General features: G+C 43.8%; 1 protein-coding gene across 1 annotated transcript in view; it reads right to left on the reverse strand.

The window, feature by feature from the left end:
* Positions 1-8,792: 8,792 nt before the first annotated feature.
* Positions 8,793-23,615, reverse strand: part of SCPEP1 (serine carboxypeptidase 1) — a 30,869-nt gene continuing 16,046 nt past the window's right edge. Inside the window, exons 6-13 of the mRNA XM_004377897.3 lie at positions 23,232-23,304; positions 19,734-19,771; positions 18,161-18,289; positions 17,170-17,263; positions 15,742-15,855; positions 13,817-13,954; positions 12,629-12,792; positions 8,793-9,391 (exon numbers count right to left, since the gene is read on the reverse strand). Coding sequence (XP_004377954.1) covers positions 9,329-9,391; positions 12,629-12,792; positions 13,817-13,954; positions 15,742-15,855; positions 17,170-17,263; positions 18,161-18,289; positions 19,734-19,771; positions 23,232-23,304 — 813 coding nt within the window. The 3' untranslated portion in view covers positions 8,793-9,328. The remainder of the gene's footprint in view (positions 9,392-12,628; positions 12,793-13,816; positions 13,955-15,741; positions 15,856-17,169; positions 17,264-18,160; positions 18,290-19,733; positions 19,772-23,231; positions 23,305-23,615) is intronic.

Consider the following 23,615-nt stretch of genomic DNA (forward strand, 5'->3'; position numbering starts at 1 on the left):
TATGTACCTCTAACAAGATTTGATGCAATACAACCTGGAATTCTCATAAAGTTAGCATTGCTGACTTTCCCCTGCTCTTTTTTTTTTTTTTTTTTTAAATATTTTATTACGTTTTAGGTGAAAGTTTACACGGCAAATTAGGTTTCCATTTAATAATTTTTATACAAATTGTTCTGTGACATTGATTATAATTTTCACGAGGTGTCAGCATTCTCATTATTTCCATTCTGTTTGTTCTGCTTCCATTGCTCTAGCTTCCCTTCCCCTCCTTGCCTTCTCATCTTTGCTTTTGGGTAAATGTTGACTGCTTGGTCTCATATAGTTGATTGTTTAAGGGAGCACATTACTCACGGGTGATGCTGTTTATTTTATAAGCCAATCTGTTATTTGGCTGAAAGGTGATCTCCAGGAATAGCTGCAGTGCTAAGTTCAAAGGGTATCTTAGGGTGATAGTCTCGGGGGTTCCTCTAGTCTTTATCAGTCCCGTAGGTCTGGCCTTTTTTAGGAATTTGAATTTTAGTCTCCATTTTTCTCCTATTCTATCTGGGACCTCCTCCTGCTTGTTTTGTCAACAGCTTCAAGATTTGGGTGTTTTTTTCTTGCTTTTGTGAAACTCTTCGGCAAGACCCTAACGAGGAAAAAAAAGACCCTAACAAGATAATGGAAAAAACACAACTCAAGTTTGGTTTCAAGTTGGGCAATGCCAAATGCCTAACAGACATGACTCTCTAGATGATACAAGGATGTGCACCTGCCAAGAGCCTATATAAGGCCTCAGGGGGAGGAAAGAGACGTGTGAAAGGACAGGTGAACCATTCCTCATTGAGGCAACCTCATCAATGTCTGGGATGGATTACATGGCTAAAGGGAAGTCTGATATCACCAAAGTCCCAAATGATACTGGAAGCCATCCACTGGAAATGCACTGCTGCATTTCTTAGGTAGGCTCCAGGCTCCCAATGTGATGCTCGCAATTAAGTTCAGTTCAGCGAATGTTTACCAAGTGCCCTCTCTGTGTCAGGCACTGGGCCAGGCACTGGGGATGGAAAGATGAGGAAACAGGCTATGTTTCCTTGAAGAGCTCTATAGCCTGGTGGGGGAAACAGGTGAGAAAACAGGTAATGGTGCTATAGGGGAGTAAGTCCTGTGTAAGAGACTCTGCACCAGGTGCCCCATGAGCACAGAGAGGCTTCGTAACCTGGGACCAGTGGCAGGGGTGGGGAGTGCAGACAAAGAAGGCTCATCTAGGTAGTTGAAGTGATCTATGACCTAAGACAAACCCATTTAAAGGCAGAAAGGGCTTTTCATTTTGGCACGCTCAATCTACAATCTGCTTGATTATCTACTCTACAACATAGATACGGACCTCCATAAAATCTGATTAACCTTGCAAAAGACAGCCGTAAGTCAGGCTCACAGTTGCTTCTGGGAAATGCCACTCCTCTTCCTGCAATGAATGCATTGCTCCCACAGATTCCACTACAGTGAACCACATCTGCCAAGAGAGTTGGAGACAGTAGCATAAAGGAAAAGGCCAAGGTTCTGAAATGAAAACGTGGGAAATTTTAATGAACAGATAAGGCAAAAGGCAGATGTCACTGCTGAATGCTGAAATCCTGTCTAGGTAAATGAGGGAGGCGGGAGCCTGCAATAGACCAAACCCAAGTAGGACAAGGATGCAGCTCAGTGGCTACACGTCACAATTTGGAGGAAGTCCATTGTGTTCATGCCTCCATTCTCATACTGTAAAGCCAGTCATTCAGTCAACCAATGAGTACTGAAAGCCTACTATGTACCAAGGAGCCCTAGTGGAGCAGTGGTTAAAGCACTCAGCTGCTAACTGAAGGGTCAACGGTTTGAACCCCCCAGCCGTTCATTGGGAGAAAGATGTGGCAGTCTGCTTCCAAAAAGATTTATAGCCTTGGAAACCCTATAGAACAGTTCTACTCTGTTCTAGAGGGTCACTATGAGATGGAATTGACTTCATGGCAACAGGTTTACTATGTACCAAAGGAGCCTATGTGGTGCAAGTAGATTGTGATCAGCTGTGAACCTAAAGGTTAGTGGTTCAAACCCACCCAGTGGCTCTGTGGAAGAAAGGCCTGACAAACTATTTCTGTAAAGATTACAGGCAAGGCAACCCTATGGAGGAGTTCTACTTTGTAACACATGGGGTCACGATGATTCAGGGCGATTCGATGGCAGCTAACAACTACGTACCATGGACACAAGTACATAATCCAAAGTAGACCGATTAGAAAGTGCGCACAGAGTTCTATGAGAGGGAATGAGGGTCCCGACCCAGTCTAGGGATCAGAGAAGCCTTCCTGGAGGGGGTCACGTTTATGCTGAGACCTGAAAGATGAGTAAGAAAGTGGCTAGGTTGGGAAAGGCAGGAGGTATTTCAGTAAGCAGGGCTCATGGAAAGTGCAATGTTGGAGTGTGGGGAGAAGGAAATGCTTCTTCCCTGTTTCTGGTTTTCAGGGAGAGATCTTGCCTAAACACTCTTGGCTTTTTGCGCCATCCTTTAATACTCCCCAATAAGAATGAGTTCCTTGCTCGATGGGTGTATCAGCAGGGTTCACTGCAAGGAATAGAAAGCATTCTAGATACTTGGGATAGAAAAAGATTTAATATCAGGTATTAAGCTTTTATAAAACCATTGGAAGGACTAGAAGGACTGGAAGAGCTGGCCTAGGAAAAGGCCTCCAGAAATGACTCCAGGAACATTAGCAGAGCCTTCCACCGGAACTACTGATTTAACATATACCTCCAAAGCTGCAAGTCAGGGATCAGGAGACCTCAATCAAGAAGTTGCCACCACAATAGCCTTTTGACGCTCAGGAAGAATGGATGCCAGAATGTTGCTGCAAAAAAAATTCAAGTTCCCACAACCTGGCTGGCCAGTAGGAAATAAAAAAGGTAGGTAGATGACCTCCATTTATTTTCTACCTTCTTTTGCAACCAAATTGCTAACTGTAAAAGAGCCTGTGAATATAGTTTTTAGCTGTGCAGACTCTACAGCCCAGGAAGGTACCCTACAAGGGTGGGCTGGAGTTAAAAGAGCTAATTCACGGTACTCATCACAGTGGGTCACAGATGTTGGACTACACTTCCTGACTGGGTAGAGCCAATCTAGCATAGGCCCTGGCATGGGGATTTTCTCTTTCCCTTTCCACTTGGATGAATGGGAGGCAGGCAGAATCTCCCCCACACACTCACCTTTCCCTTGGATGGCTGGTCCAAGGTCAAGACTGGGGGATTGGGAATTAGCAGGTGCATTTTGACTCAAACACTAAGCTGTTGTTGTTGTTAGGCACTTTCGAGTTGATTTCAATTCATAGCGACCCCATGGGACAGAGTAGAACTGCCCCATAGGGTTTTCTTGGCTGTAATCTTTAGGGAAGCAGATTGTCAGGTCTTTCTCCTGTGGAACTGCTGGGTGGGTTCGAACCACCAACCTTTCAATTATTAGCCAGGCACTTAACTGTTTGTGTCACCAGGGCTATGTCCTCCAAATGGGCCACAAGGAATAAGCTCCCAAAAATTATTGCCCAAGATGCAGGCATCAACTCCCGTTAGGCAACTGAAAGAGTAAACAGACTACAGAAATTCACAATATCCTGAATAAGAACTACCAGGTCAATCTAAAAAATAACCAGATAAACAGGACAGAAAATTAGATAATTATATAATTGCCCTCATTCAAAGGTATATAAGCATAAAAACAAACACACACATAAACATGGAAAAAAAATGGAACTGCAACTAAAATGGAGGAAATTAACATGAAAAGCAAAAGACAGACGAGGAACATTCCTTGGGAAGTTTGCATTAGGAAGCCAAAGAAATAGTTAAACTACAAATACTTTGTTCCCTCTCAAAAAAAAAAAAAGAAAAAATTAAAGCAAACAGAGTCCATGGAATAAGAAATCAAAAAGGAGAAGAAAAGACAACAGTAATAAGGTGAAACAGCAGTTGGCCTCAGTAGGGAAAATAAATTAAGGAGAAAGATAATTACAGAAATTAAAAGCACTTTAGAAACATCAAAGTGTAGAGTTGACACTATGAGAAACTGGAGTAGTGGTGTTGATGACAGTCTTGAGGAGAAGCATCCAGAATAAAAGCTAAAGGACAAAAAAGTGGGAAAAAAGCACTTGAAACAATATTCAAACAGATACAGGTAGTTCCTGACTTTGGACGTATTTGAGTTACGATGAACCACATTTATGACCATCCTTTTTTTTTTTTTTTGATTTGTGTATTTTTTTAATGTATGTATATGTGTATGCATTGGAACCCCTGGTGGCGCAGCGGTTAAGAGCTTAGGCTGCTAACTAGCCAAAAGTTCAGCAGTTCAAATCCACCAGCAGCTCCTTGGAAACCCTATAGGGCAGTTCTACTCTGTCTTATAAAGTCGCTATGAGTTGGAATCAATTGGACGGCAATGGGTTTGGTTTTGGTATGTACGTATAAAAATACATCTGTAAGTTTATATGTAATGTTTTCAATCCCCAATGACAAATAATGATCAGATTTATAAAGATACTGATAATAAAGGGCAATAATAATGAAAACTTAAAAAAAAAAAAAGAGGTATTCAACTTAACATCAGAACCAACTTATGATGAAGTCACTGGAATGGAATCCCGTCATAAGTCAAGGACTGCCTGTACTGGAAATGTCACTGAACTGAAGATCTGAAACTGTGGATCAAAAAATTCACTATGTATCAAGTAAAATTAATCAAAAACTGTAAACATCAACAAAACCATCTGAAGTTATCAACTTACAAGATTAAACAAAGAAGTATGCAGCAGCCAGGTATTAAAATAAACTGAAAGTTGACAAAACTTAAAAAGAAAAAAAAAAGGTCAAGTTTGTTTCAAATTTCTCAGCAACATTAGATGCAGACAGCAAGGGAAAGATGTGACTCAAAAGTTCTAGGTCTGATCAAGTTGTTGCTGCTCATATATGTAGGCAACAGAAAGATATCAAATATGCAAAGATTCCAGTTACGGAGAGCTTTGAATCCATTAAATATAATTAAGTTTAAATAATTGTATCATGCAAAGTTCAATCACAAGTAGAACTATGTGTGTGTGTATGTGTGCTAAAGGGATTTGACTTATGCAGTGTGTGAGCTGGCTAAGCAGTCTTTGTAAGGCTGTTGTCTCAACTCTGGGGCTGGAGATTGAAGTACACAGGAAGATAAGCAGGAAGGAATGGTGGATGTAAAGTGGGGAAGAGTAAGAACAATCTGAATCCCACAAGCACAAGATGGAGTCCACGAGGACAGACTGAAACTCGTAACACTTCTTGGGCAGAGCTGAACACATTTACCTGGCCCAGGAGCCAGAGAAACTTCAGGGAGATCCAAAGGGAAGATAGAGTAGTTGCAGGCCTAACTGCTAACAAAGTGAGTCAGCAGCTAAAAAGACCGCATGTATGAGCTAGTAAATAGCTGCTGCTTCAGTTCCATCCTCCAAATCTCCCAAGTGTAGACCCAAATAAACAACTGGGTGTACTGCTCCAAGGTCTGTCTACTGGGATGACTTCCTTCACCACCATCTTTCAGGGCTATCTCAGAGTGGGGCCACAGTGTTGTACTGTCCACTTGCAGTGATGTGTGCCTCCCATGGAGAAAAGCCCCAGGCTTTTTCCTTCCTCAGTCAACTGATCATAGGGAATTCCCCATAAAGCCACAGGTGTCAGTTGAGAGAATGTAATGTAGGAATAGGGACCATGGTCAAGTCTAGGAATTGATTATAGGATCTTGGGCAAGAGGAGAGGAACCTCCTCAGGCAGGGATGGAAGGGCTGCTTCTACTGCCAAATGATTTGAGATCCCCAGCTTGGTTAGAATCTTCCCAGAGGACCCATCTCAATGATCAGAATTGTATTCCTTCCCAACCAATGCCCCAACTTTAACCGAAGAGACCCTGCAAGGTTGGTAATTCGTGTTGTACTGCGTCTTTTTGTTCAGTGATTCACCAGAAGGATTCCCAAGTCTCTATAGTATCTTATGTTCATAGTTAAGATTTTTCACAGCAAAAGATACAAAGCAAAAGCAGCAGGGAAAATATAAGCATTGGTGGGTCCAGAGAGGTCCAACAGAGGCTTCTAATGTTCTTTCTTGTCCATGGGCAGAAAGGAGTGCTCTCTGTAAGCAGCAAACTATAGGTACATGGTCAGGTATCTCTGCCAGGGAAGCCCATTTTAGTCTCAGGGTCCAAGGAGGGCTAGTCACATAGGTATAACTTGTTATGTAACCAGCCACAGCAACTGCAACTCAGAACCCCAACAATAAAACCAAACGTACATCACAATCTTGGTGTTGGTGCAAAGCAACCCCATGAGACAGCATGTATGGCATGGTTCATTGCTCCAGGTGAATATAACAAAAGCATCAATCACTAAGACAAAGAATACTTCAAGGGTCACATTCCCAGGGGTTGGCCAAGGATCAGTCACGGTTCTCTTAAAGACAGGCAAGGAGTAAGCAACTGGACTTGCTGGGTTAACTCTTTCCTCACATTCAGCCACCAGCAGGAATAGACTTGGGTCTAGTTTTAAATCTGTCTTGCAACTACAGGAGATAAGTGTTTTCCAGAGCAGTAATAGAAGATAAGTCTCTTATGCAGAACTTGAGCTGAAAATTAAAAATTAAAAGTCCCGAGCTCATCACTTTTTCTTCACATTATAAAACCAACCAACCCATTGCCATCAAGTCAATTCTGACTCATAGCAACCCTACAGGACAGGGCAGAACTGCCCCATAGGGTTTCCAAGGCTGTAATCTTTACGGAAGCAGACTTCTACATCTTCCTCCCGTAGAGCGGCTGGTGGGTTCAAATCACTGACTTTCCGGTTAACAGCCAAGTGCTTTGATCACTGCATCACCAGGGCTCCTTTCCCCATTGATTCTTCTTATTTTCACTAGAATGTTCTACAGCAGAAAACACTTGGTCACCCATGGCCTTGCCATCTACAGACACTTGACTATAGGTATCTAAAGTTGATAACTGGAGTAACTGTTTTGTCACTGCATGCCATGGACCACCAGTGCTCTCTTTTTCATTGGAAACAGGATCATTAATACCTTTAAATCTAATTTTATCAGAAAACTAATTCCAGAAAATCCAGAATTAATTCAGGAAACTCATCCTTAAGATTTTGTTCCACTCTGGCACCGAATACTGTATCAATCAACCACTAGGATATATATATATATGTATGTAGGTAGGACTTGAAGCACTTACTGATGACGATCAGACTACAGCCTTCAGTATGGATTGCACCTCAATATAAAGAAAACAGAAATCCTCATGACTGGACCAATAAACAACATCATGATGAATGGAGAAAATACTTAAGTTGTCAAGGACTTCATTTTACTTGGATGCACAATCAATGCCCATGGAAACAACAGTCAAGAAATCAAATGACATATAGCATTGGGCAAATGCGCTGTAGAGGACCTCTTTAAAGTGTTAAAAATCAAAGATGTCACTTTGAGGACTAGGTGCACCTGACCCAAGCCATGGCATTTGCAATTGCCTCATATGCATGTGAAAGCTGGACAATGAATAAGGAAGACCGAAGAATTGATGCCTGTGAATTATGGTGTTGGTGAAGAATATTGACTATATATGGACTGCCAAAAGAAGGAACAAATCTGTCTTGGAAGAAGTACAGCCAGTTAGAAGCCAGAATGGTAAGACTTCGTCTCATGTATTTCTGGCATGTTATCAGGAGGGACCAGTCCCTGAAGGACATCATGGTTAGTAAAGGATCAGCAAAAAAGAGGAAGACCCTCAATGAGATGGATTGACACAGTGGCTGCAATGATAGGCTCAAGTATAACGATTGCGAGGATGGCACAGGACTGGGTGCAAATGGTTTGCACTCGGCTACCTGTTGCCGTCTAGTCAATTCCGACCCAGTGTGACAGAGTAGAATTGCCCTGTAGGGTTTTCTAGACTGTAATCTTTACAGGGGCAGATTATCAGGTCTTCTCTCCCACAGAGCAGCTAGTGAGTTCAAACCGCCAACCTTTCGGATAGCAGTTGAGCGCTTGACCGCTGTGCCACTAGGGCTCCTTTTGCACTTGATTACTAACTTAAAAAGGAGCCCTGCTGGTGCAACAGTTAAGCGCTCGGCTGCTAACTAGAAGGCTGGCGGTTCGAACCCACCAGCCACTCTGCAGGAGGAAAGACCTGGTGATCTGCCTACGTAAAGATTACAGCCTAGAAAACCCTATGGGGTGGCTCTGCTCTGTCACAGTGGGTTGCTGTGAGTTGGAAATTGACTTGATGGCACACAACAACACTGACCTAAAGGCTGGCAGTTCAAACCCACTCAGAGGCTCTGTGGAAGAAAGGTCTGGCAATCTGCTCTTGTAAAGATTACAGCCGAGAAAATCCTATGGAGCAGTTCTACTCTGTAACACATGGGGTTGCCATGAGTAGAAATGGACCTGCTGGCAAACAGGTTTGGTTTTGGTTTTAATCCTTCCATTATACAATGAGCAAGACTACTGGACGAATTATTTATACATTCATTTTTTTTATTTTAAAGAAATCTGACAATCCTTTGACTAAACAATTATACTTTTAGGACTTTATTGTAAGGAAGTAATAAGGATGTGCATAAAAACGTAACTATCAGGATGATTCACCAGAGCACTGTTCACATTAGTGACAAACTAGAAACTACTTATGGGAAACAATTGGACGGTTAGTAAATAAATTATGGTACCGCCATCAAATGGAATGCTCAGTAGTCATTAAAAATGTTACAGAAGAAAATTTATTGACATGAAAAGGTGTTTAGGACATACTGATATGGGAACAAATTAGACAGTAAAATGACATATACAGTAAATGATTCCATTTTTGTAAAAAATATATATGTATGGTATATAGCAAAAAAAACCTGCAAGGATATCCATGAAAGGGGGAACAGTGCTTATCCCTGGGAAGGGGATATAGGTGTTTATTTTGTTCTTTACTTACCTGTATTTCCCACTTTTTCTACAATTCACATGATTTGCTTTCGTAATGAGAAAAAGTTAATCCATTACAACCCTTTGTTTTGATTAAAACAAATCCATTTAAGAAATCTTAGGTTTTCTATGCAGCAGAAATGCTTTCCAACTGGCCACAGATGCAAAGATTTTGCCCTCTGCGGTGGCTGGCAGGAACCTTCACAATCACAGCTCAGAAAGTCAGGTTCAGGGAAGAATGGGGCTTCCTACAGCTTCCAGGGTCCTTGGTTCAGCTCTTGTGCCTCAAGGACAAGCCAGCTCATCTCCAGGCCAGTCCAGTCTATTCTTGCTGAGTCACCAGTCGCATCATTTTCAGAGCCATAGCTCCCTGGTCAGCAGGAACCTAGAACCAAGCAGCACTGCGTTAGGGCTCCCAGTGCTGTTCCTGGGGCTAGAGTCAGGGGCAACACCTGAGGACACTGCGCTCGGGTGCAGCCCTCAGAGAGAAGGTTTTTTCTGTGAAACGACCCCTGGGATGGACAATACGCTCCTCTGGGCCCTGACTGTGTGGGGGTAGAAGGGACCCCAGAGAAGTCGGCATTTAGGCAAGAACCTTCTACCCCATTTGGGCCTGATCGATTGCTTTCTCTGAAGGGGCTATGGTTATGTCACTGGGAGCCAACCTGTGTAAGGAAGCAGGACAATTCTAAACATTTTAAAGGATTCTCTATATAGGATGAATCCCAGATTGGGAATGGAGTGAAAAGGAGCCCAAGAGGGAAGCTAACAGGAAAGCTATAAACAAATACAAATCAATCAACCAGCCAAGCAACCAACACACCAACCCACCAACCAAAAATACCTTTTGTTTGGACAATTTTTGTATTGTTATTCAGCTTTCTTTTCTTTTCCCTCAGATCTTTAAAATAATTCCTTTTAAGAAACTCCTCCCTACACACCATCAAAAGAGGGAGAGCCAGAGGCCTCAGTTTCTCCTTTATAAAGAGAGGGTGGAGAAGATGGGTGTCCAAGCTCTGAAATGCCAGGGCTGCAGAACTCCCTCTGGCACCTCCTGTCCTTGACTCTCCTGCCAAGCAGAGTCTCCAGGAGACACAGGCAGGGTGGGGCACACTCATCAAAAAACACATAATCAATTAAAGGAGACGTGGTTTGGAATGATTTAATACAGTCTCCAAGGGTTATTTGTATTTATTTTTTTAATTGTACTTTAGATGAAGGTTTACAGAACAAACCAGCTTCTCATTAAATAGTACACATACTGTTTTATGACATTGGTTAACAATCCCATAACATGTCAACACTCTCCCTTCTCGACCTTGGGTTCCCTATTACCAGCTTTCCTCTTCCCCCCTGCCTTTTAGTGCTTGCCCCTGGGCTGGTGTGCCCCTTTAGTCTTTTGTTTTACGGGCCTGTCTAATCTTTGGCTGAAGGGTGAACCTTGGGAGTGACTTCATTACTGAGCTAAAAGCGTGTCTGGGGGCCATACTCTCAGGGTTTCTCCAGTCTCTGTCAGGCCAGTAAGTCTGGTCTTTTTTTGTGGGTTAGAATTTTGTTCTACATTTTACTCCAGCTCTGTCCAGGACCCTCTATTGTGATCCCTGTCAGAGCAGTCGGTGGTGGTAGCTGGGCACCATCTAGTTGTACTGGACTCAGTCTGCTGGAGGCTGTGGTAGTTGTGGTCCATTAGTCCTTTGGACAAATCTTTCCCTTGTATCTTTAGTTTTCTTCATTCTCCTCCAAGGGTTATTTTAAGGCTTCCCCAACCGCTCTCTTGTTCTATATGTGACAGACCAAGAGGAAACGGGCCCGAACTCCAGCACGTGAGCGTGCGATTAGCTGGGACCTCCTTCCCCTTCCACCTGCCTTAGCAGGTACCCCTCTCTAGTAATATTTTTTTTGCTCTAAGACTTCCTGCTAGTTTTACCCAGTCAATACTAAAGGTACTCGGATACCTAGAGCCATTAAAAAAAAAAAAAGCCCTCTTTGCCCTGTGTTCAGCCGCCTTGCTCGCTCTTTCTTCAGATCAAATTTCTTAAAAGGGTGGATGACTTCCTTCTAGTTTCTTAAAGGAAGTTGTTGTTTCCTCTCCCTCACTGTTCATTTATTTTTTCCAGCCTTTCCATTCTGGCTTGAGCCTGACACTCCACTAAAAATGTGTGCCATGGTTCCTAAGGATATCAGTATAACCAATTTGTTGCTTAAGTTTAGTCCTTTATCTGAGTTCTCAGCAGCATTTGACCCTGTGGGCCCCTTCCTCTTTCCCCAAACCACCCTTTCTCCTTCGGGGAGGCTTCGTGTTCCTGGTCTCCCTCCTACTTCTCCAGCTGCTCCTTTCTCAGGCTCATCTGCAGGCACCTCTTTCAGTGCTTCCCAGGGCCCTGTCCCAGCCTTGTCCATACCTGACCTCCAAATCTCTATTTCCAAGGACAAATATGTATCTTGATTCCAGATCCATATACACTGTTTATATATAGAGTATTCTGAATATATGTACTCAATTGCCTATTGACATCTCACTTGGCTGTTCTACCAGTAATTCATACTCATCTCATGTAGCAAACTGCCACCCTATCCCAGAGAATGATGCTGGAGTGGAAACCAGGATGCCACCCTTCATTTCTTCCCCACCCCAAACAGCTCCTAAGTCCTGCCAACTCTCTCTTTTTACACTTTATCACATCCATCTTCACGTCTCCCTTCTGGGTTACCATAACAGCCTCTTCCATACCCTCTGCCGCCAGAATGCTATCTCTTAGACAAATCTGACATCTCATTTGTTTCCTTAAAACCCCTCAATGTTGCCCTATTGCCCTTTGGATAAAGTCTTAATTCTTCGCGTGTTATACAAAGTCCCCTTTCAGCCTCCTCTCTGGCCACTGTCCCTCCCAAGGCCTCAGCTCTCTGGAGGCTCTTCTGGCAGTGTGCCAGCTGCTCTCCTGCTCCCAGCTCCCTTTACCTAGCTAACTCCTACTCATCCTTTAGGGCCCAGTCTTCCAGATGCCTAAGCCTGGCCTGGCTACCTGTTACGAGTCGATTTGTGTCCCCCAAAAAGATACGCCGAAGTCCTGACCCCCAGTACCCGTGAATGTGACCTTATTTGGAAACAGCATTTTTGCAGATGTAATGAGTTAACATGAGGTCACACTGCAGTAGGGTGGGTCCCAATCCAATATGAATGGTGTCTGTTTAAGAGAAGAAATGACACAGAGACAGAGAGACATAGAAGGAAGAACACCACGTGGTGATGGAGGCCGAGAATGAGAAGCCAATGAATACCAAGGACTACAGGAAGCAGAAGCTTGGAGAAAAGCGCAGAACAGACTCTCCCCCAGGGCCTTTAGAAGGAACTAACCTTGCCAACACCTTCCTTTTAGACTTCTATCTTCCAGAAGTGTGAGAGAACAAATTTATGTTGCTTTAAGCCACCAGTTTGAGGTACTTTTTTACGGCACTCACAGGAAAATAACACAGTACTTTTTCTTGGGCCAACCCCATCTTAGCATTTCTTGTTGCACTTTATTACAATCTATTTGCCTGTCTGCCTCTCTCGACTAGGGGCCTGTGGCTTCATTCTCAGTACCATCTGAGGTCTGCAACAAAAGCTGACTTGATCTCTTACCATGTGTCCCGCTCTTAGAATCCAGTAGAAAGCCAGGTTCTTGTAGGACTTGACAAAGGCAGACGTTTCAGAAGATCTTGGGTCGATGTACAGGGCTTTCCACTTCAGCTGATTGAACGTGGACAGTTCTGGCCACTTGAGTTTCCGCACCCAAGCCTCCTGACCTAGTGAGGGACAAGGAGAAGGGCCGGGCATTAACAGCAGGGTAGAGCAGAAAAAAAAAATTTTAGCTCCTATAACTTGGTGCTTCTCAAACTGTAATGTGCATAAAAACCACCCCCAGGATCTTGTTAAAATGCAAATTTGGATTCAGCAGACCTGGGGTGGGGCCGAGACTCTGCATTTCTATCAAGTTCCCATTGATGCTGATGCTGTGGATCTCAGCTCAGACTTTAAATGCCGAGGCTCACTAGAAGACGTACCAGCCTAACTGTTTTTTGCCTCTGGCTCACCCACTGCTATATGCTCTTAAGGAAGAAAGTCAGAGACCTCTGTGGAGACTAGTGGGTATGTCAGGAGGCCTGAGAAGTCTCGGGGATGAAGAGACAGTCACTTGGATCACCTGGGCGGTTCATGGGAAACCACAGAATCTTTTCAAACTGTTCTTAGTGCCCTCTGCTTACAAGTCACAAAAATACTCAGTTCTACTGACTTCAAAAGACACAGCACACTTGCCAGACCAGGTGCCTCCATTCGACTGATGGTTCTAAGAACCTGGCCTCTGAGCCTCTACCTGGCCCTACTGAAATCAGAAGCGAGCACGTGTGGCCCTGAGTTTTCAGGTTTACAGTATCCTTTAGAGTTTAGCTTTAATTCACTTTAAATGCTTAACATCTAACTGTGAGATTGCACAAACACTAGGCTTTCCCTCAGTTAAACAGTGCATTTGCCCAATGATCAAGAAAATATTTTCTTTATGGTGAGATGGTTATGTTGTTCCTATTTTTAGAAATGATACCTAAGGGCCTCAAAATCTGGAAGGGCTCAGTCTTCTCTGAAGGGTCACTGCCACAAGCAGTTTCCCTTTCTTCAAAAAGTCAAGGCCAGGGACAGATGGAAGTAATAGGAAATGGCCTTACTCCTGGCATTTAAATGCTGCCAACCCCAAGACTGATGCACCCAAGGCCAGTTCCCTTCCACCTCAATCCATGAAACTGCCCCCACAGTCTCCTCAGGGTCAGTTCCTACCTATGGTGTCCACGATGAGATCGAGCTGTCCGTTATACACGGTCACACTGACCCCGGCTTCCAGCAACTCGTCCACAATGCTGGTAACTGGCTTCATGAAGTCTCCCTCCATGTTCATAAAGACGTTTGTAGCCTGGGCTGTATGTGGGAAAGGAGAAAGAGGTAGCAGCTCGGAATCTACCAGAACAAGAGGCTCCTTTCAGCCAAAAGCATCCTTGGCTCCAGCATCTAAAAGTAACTACTGCATGGCACTTAGCAGAGACTCTCCCTATGCAGATGCGTCACAAACAGGGACTAACCAACCCAGAAATCCGGGTCCTGAGCTGCAGGAGTGGAAGAGAAGCACAAGCAGCACGCACGGTCTAATCACCCAAGAGCCTGAGATGATAGCTGATCCCATTTTTACAGAGGAACTGAAGCTTGGAGAAGGCTACTGCCCGTGGACACAGGGTAGGCAGCGATGTAGGAAATATTCTTCAGGCTGGTCGTCTCAGGGAAACACAGGCTTTGAACCAATGTTTATTTTCCTCCTTTGTTGAGTAACACCAGAGCCAAGGTTTAAGTTATGAAGAAGTGAGGCCATCTTTGGTGGAAAACCAAATCAGATATCTCCATTCCGAGCTGCTGTTAGCTGCCGTGGAGTCGGCCCCTGACTCATGGTGACCCCATGCATGATGGGAAGAAATGCTGCCCGGTCCGGTACCATCCCTATGATCAGCTGGGGACTGGATTATTGTGATCCTGGTTGATTTTCAGAAATAGATCACCAGGCCTTTCTTTGCAGTCTGTCTTAGACTGGAAGCTCCACTGAAACCTGTTTAGCATCATAGCAACACGCAAGCCTCCAATGACAGAGGAGTGGCGGCAGCACATGAGGTGGGCTCTCCAGGAATTGAACCTGGGTCTCCTACATGGAAGGCAAGAATTCTACCACTGAACCACCACTGCCTTCCCATTCTGGGCTAGCCCTCAGTAAAGTCATGTGGATGACAAGCCCCAGGCAACAGATGGTACCCGACCATCAGCATCAACATCATATTAAACAACAACAACAGCAGCTTCCATTTATTTCCAAGCTGCTCTGCTAAGCAAGCACTTTACAAGCAACATCCTACTTTGTCATCACTACCTTGGAAGGTAAGGAGCCTTATGTGATGGTTAACGAAAATGAGGCTCAGAGAGGCTGAGAGACTTGCCCCTGGGGTTGAAAGAGCTAGTCAGTGGCAAGTTGGGATATGAACTCAGGATATAACTCCCAAGTACGTATGCTTAGCTACAAATGAGAACTCAAGACACTGGGGGTATTGGCCAAGGACAGTTTGTCTTTTCTTGACCATATACAGACACATCTGGGGCCTAATGGAGTTTTCTCCATCAGTGATCTCCTGCAAAAATGTAGTCCCCCTTGCCCGTCCAGCCACACTAGGCAGGGAGGGTACATATAACCAGGGCCTTGAGAGACCACCAAGAGAGAGCTGGTCAAAAATTGTCCAAGGACATGGGTGTGTCTGAAACCCTGCAAAGGGCTTTTGCCTGGAAGTTACACCTGCAACCACTGGTGGCCTTAAGCATGGATTTTTTTATCTTAATTTTTTATTGTGGAAAATTTCAAACTTATACAAAAGACGAGAGAAGAGCGTAATGATTCTCGGATACCCACACCTGAGTTTAACAACTATCAACTCATAATCAATCATGTTTCATCTCTTTCCCCACCCATCTCTTCTTTCAAACCAAATTTTGACATGTCATTTACTATGTCCATATATGTTTCTTCACCTATAAAATGTGGACAATAAATAATACTGTTTTACCTGCATACCATCACCACCAACAGAACCCACTCTACAAATTAAGGCCTTTGAATTTACACTTCTCTTCTCCCCCAAACTCTACAAATGACACTTAATTAATCACATAAATACCTCCCCAGGAGTAATCCTCAGGAATAATTTTGAGCTTCTTTTTGATGGGGCCGTTCATGAGCTGACTCAAGGCATCTTGTTGTAGGTGTCTCATGTGGCGCTGACAAAGATGAACTAAAACCAAACCGGTACATGGTGAGTCAAAGGAAATAAAACTAAGAGGACATCTTACTAACGGACCACAACTACTACAGCCTCCACCAGCCTAAGTCCGGCACAACAAGATGGTGCCCGGCTACCACCACTGACTGCTCTGACAGGGATCATAACAGGGGGTCCCAGACAGAGCTGGAGAAAAATGGAGAACAAAATTCTAACTCACAAAAAAAGACCAGACTTACTGGTCTGACAGAGGCTGGAGAAACCTGGAGAGTATGGCCCCTGGACACCTTTTTAGCTCAGTAATGAAGTCATTCCTGAGGTTCACCCTTCAGCCAAAGATTAGACAGGCCCATAAAACAAAAGGAGACTAAATGGGCACACCAGCCCAAGGGCAAGCACTAGAAGGCAGGAGGGGGCAGAAAGCTGGTGATTGGGAACCCGAAGTCGAGAAGGGAGAATGCTGACATGTCGTGGGGTTGGTAACCAATGTTACAAAACAATATGTGTATTAATTGTTTAATGAGAAGCTAGTTTGTTCTGTAAACCTTCATCTAAACTACAATAATAATAATGATAATTAATAAAAAGAAAGAAAAACAAAACCAAGAGGATATCTTTTCTGAGCTGTTGGGGACTGCAGTAAGAGGGAGGGTTTCAGCTGGAAAATGAAAAGGGTCACCTTGATTCACCCCAGATGGAAGAAGAAAATCAGAAACATGTTGAAAGCAGAGATGTTTTATTACTTCTGATTGCTGCATTCTGTGTACTCTGTCTGGGGCTATCTGGGTTACCCTGAATGGCCAAAGGAAATCAGCTAAGAATTGGAATCTAGACTTAAGAAGCCTTTATACACCTCTTATGGAGGGAGGCTGCTGGGTCAGCTGAAAGACAACTTGAATTCAACCATTAGAACTGACATGGTAATTTGGTATAGAAAAGTTGGTTTCCAAAGTTCAAAAACAGTATGCTTAAGTGAAAGAAGCCTGATACAAAAAGACTACCTAGTTGTATGATTCCATTTATATGAAATGTCCAGAAAAGGCAAATCTGTGGTGATAGAAAGCAGATTAGTGGTTCCTGGGGTTGAGATGCGGAGAGAGAATCAACTATCAAGAGGCACCAAGGGTGGTGGAAACATTCTAAAACCGGATCGTGGTGATGGTTGCACAACTCTGTGAATATACTAAAAACATTGACTTATACACTTAAAGTGAGTGGATTTTATGGTATGTAAATTACATGTCGATAAAGATGTTATTAAAAAAAATTGGTTTCCTCTTACATGCAGGCTGAGGCAGGATCTAACAGAGTTCAAGGTCCACTCACCTAGATGGCTCTGGGTGAATTCCAGGCTCGACTCCTTTGCAGGCACTGTAGTATTTTTAGTTAAGATGTTATAGAAGTTTACTCCATCTGTGTTCTGAAAAATAAAAGTACATTTGGCTATCTGCTTTCTTCATTTGTTCATTATCAAAGTTTCAGAAAAGGCATCTGACACTCCACCTTATCTAAGGACAACTTTAAGTTTGTAAATTTGCTCAGACAGTAAGAAATGCCGCTCTGAAGACTCAGAAACCAGCTGGGTCGGCCCACTCTCTTGGGAGGGTGGGGAGCAGTTCATATGAATTGAGTTCATACGCTGCAGAAGAAAACCAAGGGCCTGGGTGTTAATCTACCTGAGAACAGTGCTGCAGAGGCCCCTACACACCTGAGTCCTGGCCAGTGTATCCTTCCCTTTTGGCTCACTGGAGTCTAAATGTTCCACCTCAAAATAAGGGATATACTGCCCCAAACTACATACTTCCCCCTTCAGATCATAGTCTTTCTTACAGAATCTATCCACACATGCAACGGAGGGACAAGCAAGTCTTGCAGGCCTGGGTGGCTTTCTAACTCTGTAACAGGGCTACTAAGGAGTCCTGGTAGCACAGTGGTTAAATGCTCGGCTGCTAACTGAAAGGCTGGCCGTTTGAACCCACCCACTGGCTCCGCAGGAGAAAGACCTGGCGATCTGCTTTCTAAAGATTACAGCTTAGAAAAACCTATAAGGTAGTTCTACTCTGTCACATGGGGTTGCTATGACTCAAAATCGACTCAATGGCCTCTGACAACAACAACAAAAGGGCCACTACATCGCTGCTCAGACCCGTCAGGTATCTACTGCACAGGTTACTGTTCAGAATGCAATCACTTCCAGAATCGGTGGTCTCAGGATAGACCCCAATCCTGTCAACACCAGCCACTTGATTTTTTTTTCCCTAGGCCCTGTACCCATGGGAAACAGCCAACTGGTTTCCCTGAGCACATCCCCCTTTACCTGCTCAATGACCATTTCTGCTTCCCCCCACAGCCGGGTGGCCTCCATGTAGTCGCCCTTGTTTACAGCGTTCAGGACTTGCTCTGCAACCTTGGCTACCTCAGCCAGACCTTGGTCGTCCAGGAGAGACTAGAACGCAAACCAAGAACAAAAAGGCAACTTAAGGACGTCAATCTCGAATTGCTGCTGTTGGGGATAGGGTGAGGGAAAGAGAGAGCAGGAGAAAGGGGAGCTTACCTATGAAAGCACATCACTACAACCCACACAGTTGAGCAGTAAAATTAATGACATCACCTACTACTGTTACTGGGCTTATACATTACAAAGTATGTTAATATCTAACTGCTCCCTGCTAACTTTATTAGGGGTACACACCTCAAAAACCATGTTTTGTCTGACTACCAGATGCAAACCATGAAACTTAATTGGAACCTGGTTTGAAAATAAGAGCTATAAAATACATTTTTGGGAAAAGTGGGGAAGCTTGGAAATGGACTGGATTTTAGATTATATTAAGTAACTATTGTTAATTTTCTTAGGTATAATAATAATATCGCAGTTACAGACAACGGCCTTGTTTTTAGGAGATGCATGATAAAACTAACTAGGCATAAAATTCATGATGTCTGCCAATTTATTTTCAAATAATTTAGCAAAAATAACACACATACACACAAATATTTACTGATGAAAGATACAAAGCAAGATGTTAATTGAACCCAGCTGGTAGGTATACAGTGTTCACGGAGATCTTTCCATTTTTTTGCACATTTGAAATTTTTTATAATAAAAAGTTGGAGGACTCCTTTGCCATGAGACCTGATGAACTGGATGCTGTCCAGCTACCATTACTGAACATTTTGATCAAAGATTCTATAGAAGAATCTTGACCGAAAATGGGAAAACGCAGAACAGAATTTCAAATTCTCATGGAATCCAGACTTTCTGGAGCAACAGTGGGTGGATGAACCCCTGAAACTATTGCCCTGAGATAATCATTAAGACTTAAACCAAAAATACCCCCTGAAATGTTCTTAAAACCAAACAGCAGTTTAGCTTAACTAGTAAAAAATGTCTGCTTTGAGCATTATGCTCTTTAAGAATTATCTATATGGGATCAAAATGACAACAGCAACTTGAAAGATTAGATAGGAACCTTAGAGGGTAGTGAGTTTATGTTACTGGGGGAGGAACAACTCAGAAAAGGAGGGTGAGAAGGGTTGTACAACTTGAAGAATGTAACCAATGTCACTAAATTATACATGTAGAAATTATTTCATTAGTTTGTTATGTATATTTTCACCACAAAAAAAAAAAAAATGTTTCTTGTACCCAGAAAAAGGGGCTAGCTGTGCTGATGTTTATTTGTTCCTGAGGCTGTTGCTTATTGTCCTCAGTATGACATGGCCTAGTACTCCCAAAGGAACAGTTAAAGAACAGAAGTCACTAGGCTGCTAACAGCGTTAACCACACAGGCAAACTTGGCTAGCTTCCACCTTACTGAGGAACGAGCCAGAGAGTTGAGCTGGACTGTTTACCACAGCAGTGCAGAGGTGAGAACCCACCTACTTACCATGCTGTACAGGTAGGGTCCCCAGGAAAGCACCGAATCTAGAGAAAAGCACACATTTACGAAATGAGTCTGTTGTGGCTCTGTCCTTGCAAAGAAGAACCCAACTAGTTGTCTTCCCAAAGCAGGAAGGGACAGAAGCAGGAGATCGGTGGCTTTGGGTTTGAAGGCTCCTTAACTCACCAGTGCCCACACAGGGGACGGGCTGACATCTCGGTGGCTGGGAGTTGAAACGAGGTTGAGGGAGATGCCCTTTGGCTGACTCTGAGGACTGATAGCACATTAATGTGGTCTAATACTGGCCCAGCGAGTGCATCAAAGCCAGTGACGGCATCCCCGCCGGCAGGCTGTGGGTGGACAGGTGGAGGCTCCTGTCTGCAGACTTCTGGGCTTTTTGACAGCTTAAAATACCTCCCCGCCCTCACACCTCTGCTGTGTATCATATTTGCTTTTCCTGCTTGGAGCCACTAGCTTCTGCCAAGGAGCTAATTGAAGGCTAATGAGTTGAAACTCAAGCATCTGTGGGTTCAGTGCCAATCGACTCATTTCTATTTCATAAACACATAGAGAATTTACTAAGGACCTGAAGGTAGCAAGGAGCTTTATAAGATATAAATATGACGAGGACAACGCCTGTCCCCAAAGAGGATAGATGGGCTTGGTTTAGACAAACTCACAATTTCTGTACCACTAGGAAAGGCAAGTGCCATGGAGACACAACCCAACAAAGTACCAAGGACCTCAATCTGTAAAGCGCATTTGACTATGGTAACTCCTCTGCTCAGAAGCCTTCAATGGCTTCCTAGGACCAAGTCTCAAAGTATGTTTCAAGTAACTTCAGTTTTGTAGGATTTTAATCTAGGTATTAGAAGAAGAAACGGTCCTTTGGTTAAATACCTTTGGAGTTATGCAAAACGTGACACATTTCTTTACTGCAGGACTTCTCAGAGCCTTCAACGTGCCTGTGAATCCCCAGGAGGTGGAAGCAGTGTTCAGCACATCCAAAACTTATTTGACTAGGGAACCCTTCTTTGTACCCTACCTCATTGGACTGGTATTCTTCAGAATACACCCTGAGAAATGCAGGCATACCAGGTCCTCTGTGACCAACTTATCGTCCATCTCTCCAGCTTCATCTCCAAGCCTGTGCTTTTGCCTAGTTTCTTGAAATACAGAATTGTTTGCAATTCCCCAGTGCACCCCATCCCTGTGTGATCTAGACCAGGAATTGATAAACTTTTTCTGTAAAGAGCCAGATGGTAAATATTTTTGGTTTTGCCAGCCAGAAGTCTCTGTTTTAACTATTTAACTCTGCTGTTGTAGCATGAAACCACTCAGAAAATATGTAAATGAACAGGCGTGACTGTGTTCCAATAAAGCATTACTTACAAAAACAGGTGGCAGGCTGGATTTGGGACAGTAGTTTCACAGTGATTTCTGCAGTAGTGGAAGTATTCTAAATCCGCACTGTCCAATTCTGTAGCCTCTTGCCACATGTGGCTATTGAGCACTTAAAATGTGGCTAGTGCAACTGAGAAGCTGATCATGTAATTTTCTTGTCCATATTGGATGGTGTAGACCAATACCTTCTTGAAGGCAAGGAGTCTTCTGTATCTTTCTTGGCCCAGCCCCTAGCATGTTGTTGTTAGCTGCTGTCGAGCCTGCCTAGTATCTAGCAAGAAATTAATAATTGTTTGTGGAAATTAACAATGTCTCTCCTTCAAAAAGGGAATACTTCTGAGATGGAGGGGTGACAAAGAAAGTGGACCTAGAAGATGAATTAAGATCTGGGCAGGCAGATTCATAAGGGAAAATGGGTCACAACAAGCAGAAAAAGGTAGATTCTGGGCAGGGTGAACAGCACTTACTGGTCTACCATGCAGTGTACACTACCATGCAGTGTAGTGGTTAAGTGCATAGATTCTAGAGCCTGCTGCCTGCGTTGAAGCCTGGCTTTACTACTTTAGCTGTGTGACTCTAGGAAAGTTACTTAACCTCTCTGAGTCTCAGTTTTATCATCTGCAAAACTGGGATAATAACAGCACCCATGGCCTGGAGTTGGTGTAAGGATTAATGAAGTTAGCACATGCAAAGCACTTCGTGTTGTGCTGAGACTCCGAGGAGGACGTGTGAGGACCAGTGCTGTGATTCTGAGTCAGACATCTGACAAGAAACCTGCTGGGACCACAAGCCCCCAGTCAAGGCACCAACGGTTTCATGATGTCCTATGAGGTCCATCCAGGAAGGGAAAACAAACAGCAGCCCTTCTCTCCACACTGACTCAGACCTCAGTTTTATGACATTTTATTTTTTAAATTTTTTTGCTTTTATGACATTTTAGTCCTACCCAGGAGATGCCAAGAATAAAAGCAAGAAAGAACTGTTCCACTTAGTATCAGAATATCCAGAGCCATTAGGGACACGGCTCAGTCACAAGCCAAATCCCTCTCTTGTACAAGGGAAATATTATCTTTTACACTTTTTTTTTCAGTTGAGGCATCATCACATATCACAAATCAAAAGTATACATTTAGATGAATTTTGCTCATTGCCTATATACACGTAATTGCCACCTTAATCAATATATACAGCATTGGCACCCTAGAAAGTTCTCTTGTGTTCCTTTCCAGCCCATCTCCTCCCTTCTCCAGAGGCAACCTCTCTTCTGATTTCTAATACCACAGTTTCCTTTTGCCTGTGAAAGGCCACCTTTTGTTAGGTTAGAGCAGTAGTTCTCAACCAGGGGCAATTTTGTCCCCCAAGAGACACTGGACAATGTCTAGAAACATTTTTGATTGCCACAACTGGGTTGGTGCTACTAGCATCTACTTGGGAGACCACGGACACTCCCCCACAACAAAGAATTACATGGCTCAAATGTCAGTGTGCTGAAGTTAAGAAACCCTGGGTCAGAGTTAATCTAATGAAGATGATTACGTCTGGTGTCTGAAGCCACACCCCGGATGTCTACAACATAAACAACTCTTGACTGTGTTCCCAACAAGGATGCTCATTAAGAAACAGCAAACCTCTGATTGCAGGCTCTGATGATAATCTCAAACCACCATCAATAGGAGCAACGGATGGGAATTTCACCCCAAATGTCTGTTCCAACATCGGGCTGGTGGAAGGAATGAACCGAGTCAGACTGACCTGGATTTGAATCCTGACTAGGCCACTCCTTCCATGCCAGAGGGCAAATTACAACACCTTTCTGAGCCTTGAGAATGCCTTCAACCACAAAGTTTGATTCTTTTGTTGTGAGAATGAAATAAGAGAACTCAGTTCAGCCCTTAGTGGCCCATGGTAGGGGCTCTGTAAATGAGTTCTCATTCCCAAATCTCTCAGATGCTCCTGAAGCAAATACCTTCTGAGCTGACTTCTCCAAGGGCCCAGAAATGTCTGCTGCCTTGGTCTTTGATCAGAACAATGCAGCCCAAAAGTCCCAGGGGAGGATGAGGGAAACGGGAGTAAATAAATGCCTGAAAACCCCGTACTTACCAACAGGTGAGATCCAGGAATCACCCAGTGCAACTCCAGCAAAGTTGCACTTGATGCTCCCTTCCTGAAGGGCCTAAAAAAAAGCAGCCAAGAAACATCCTTGCAAGGGCACACAGAGGCCTCCGCCCCTCCCTCAACAGAGGGAGGGAGGCAAGCCTTTATACCCTGCCTTTACTGAGCGCAGAAAACTTCTGCCCACCCTTTCCGAGATTCCCTGGGTATCAAAGGACCCGATACCCACCAGGGAGCAAGAGCAACTCTTCCCTGCCACCATGTGCAAAATGAGTAGGAACTGTGTAAACCACTCTACCTCACTCACAGGATGTGTATGGGGTCTGGTGCAGCTCCCAGTCTTCTTTACAAGGGACACTGCCTCCCACTCCC

This window comes from Trichechus manatus, unplaced genomic scaffold (assembly GCF_000243295.1).
Source record: "Trichechus manatus latirostris isolate Lorelei unplaced genomic scaffold, TriManLat1.0 scaffold00054, whole genome shotgun sequence".
In the NCBI taxonomy this organism is placed as follows: Eukaryota; Metazoa; Chordata; class Mammalia; order Sirenia; family Trichechidae; genus Trichechus; species Trichechus manatus.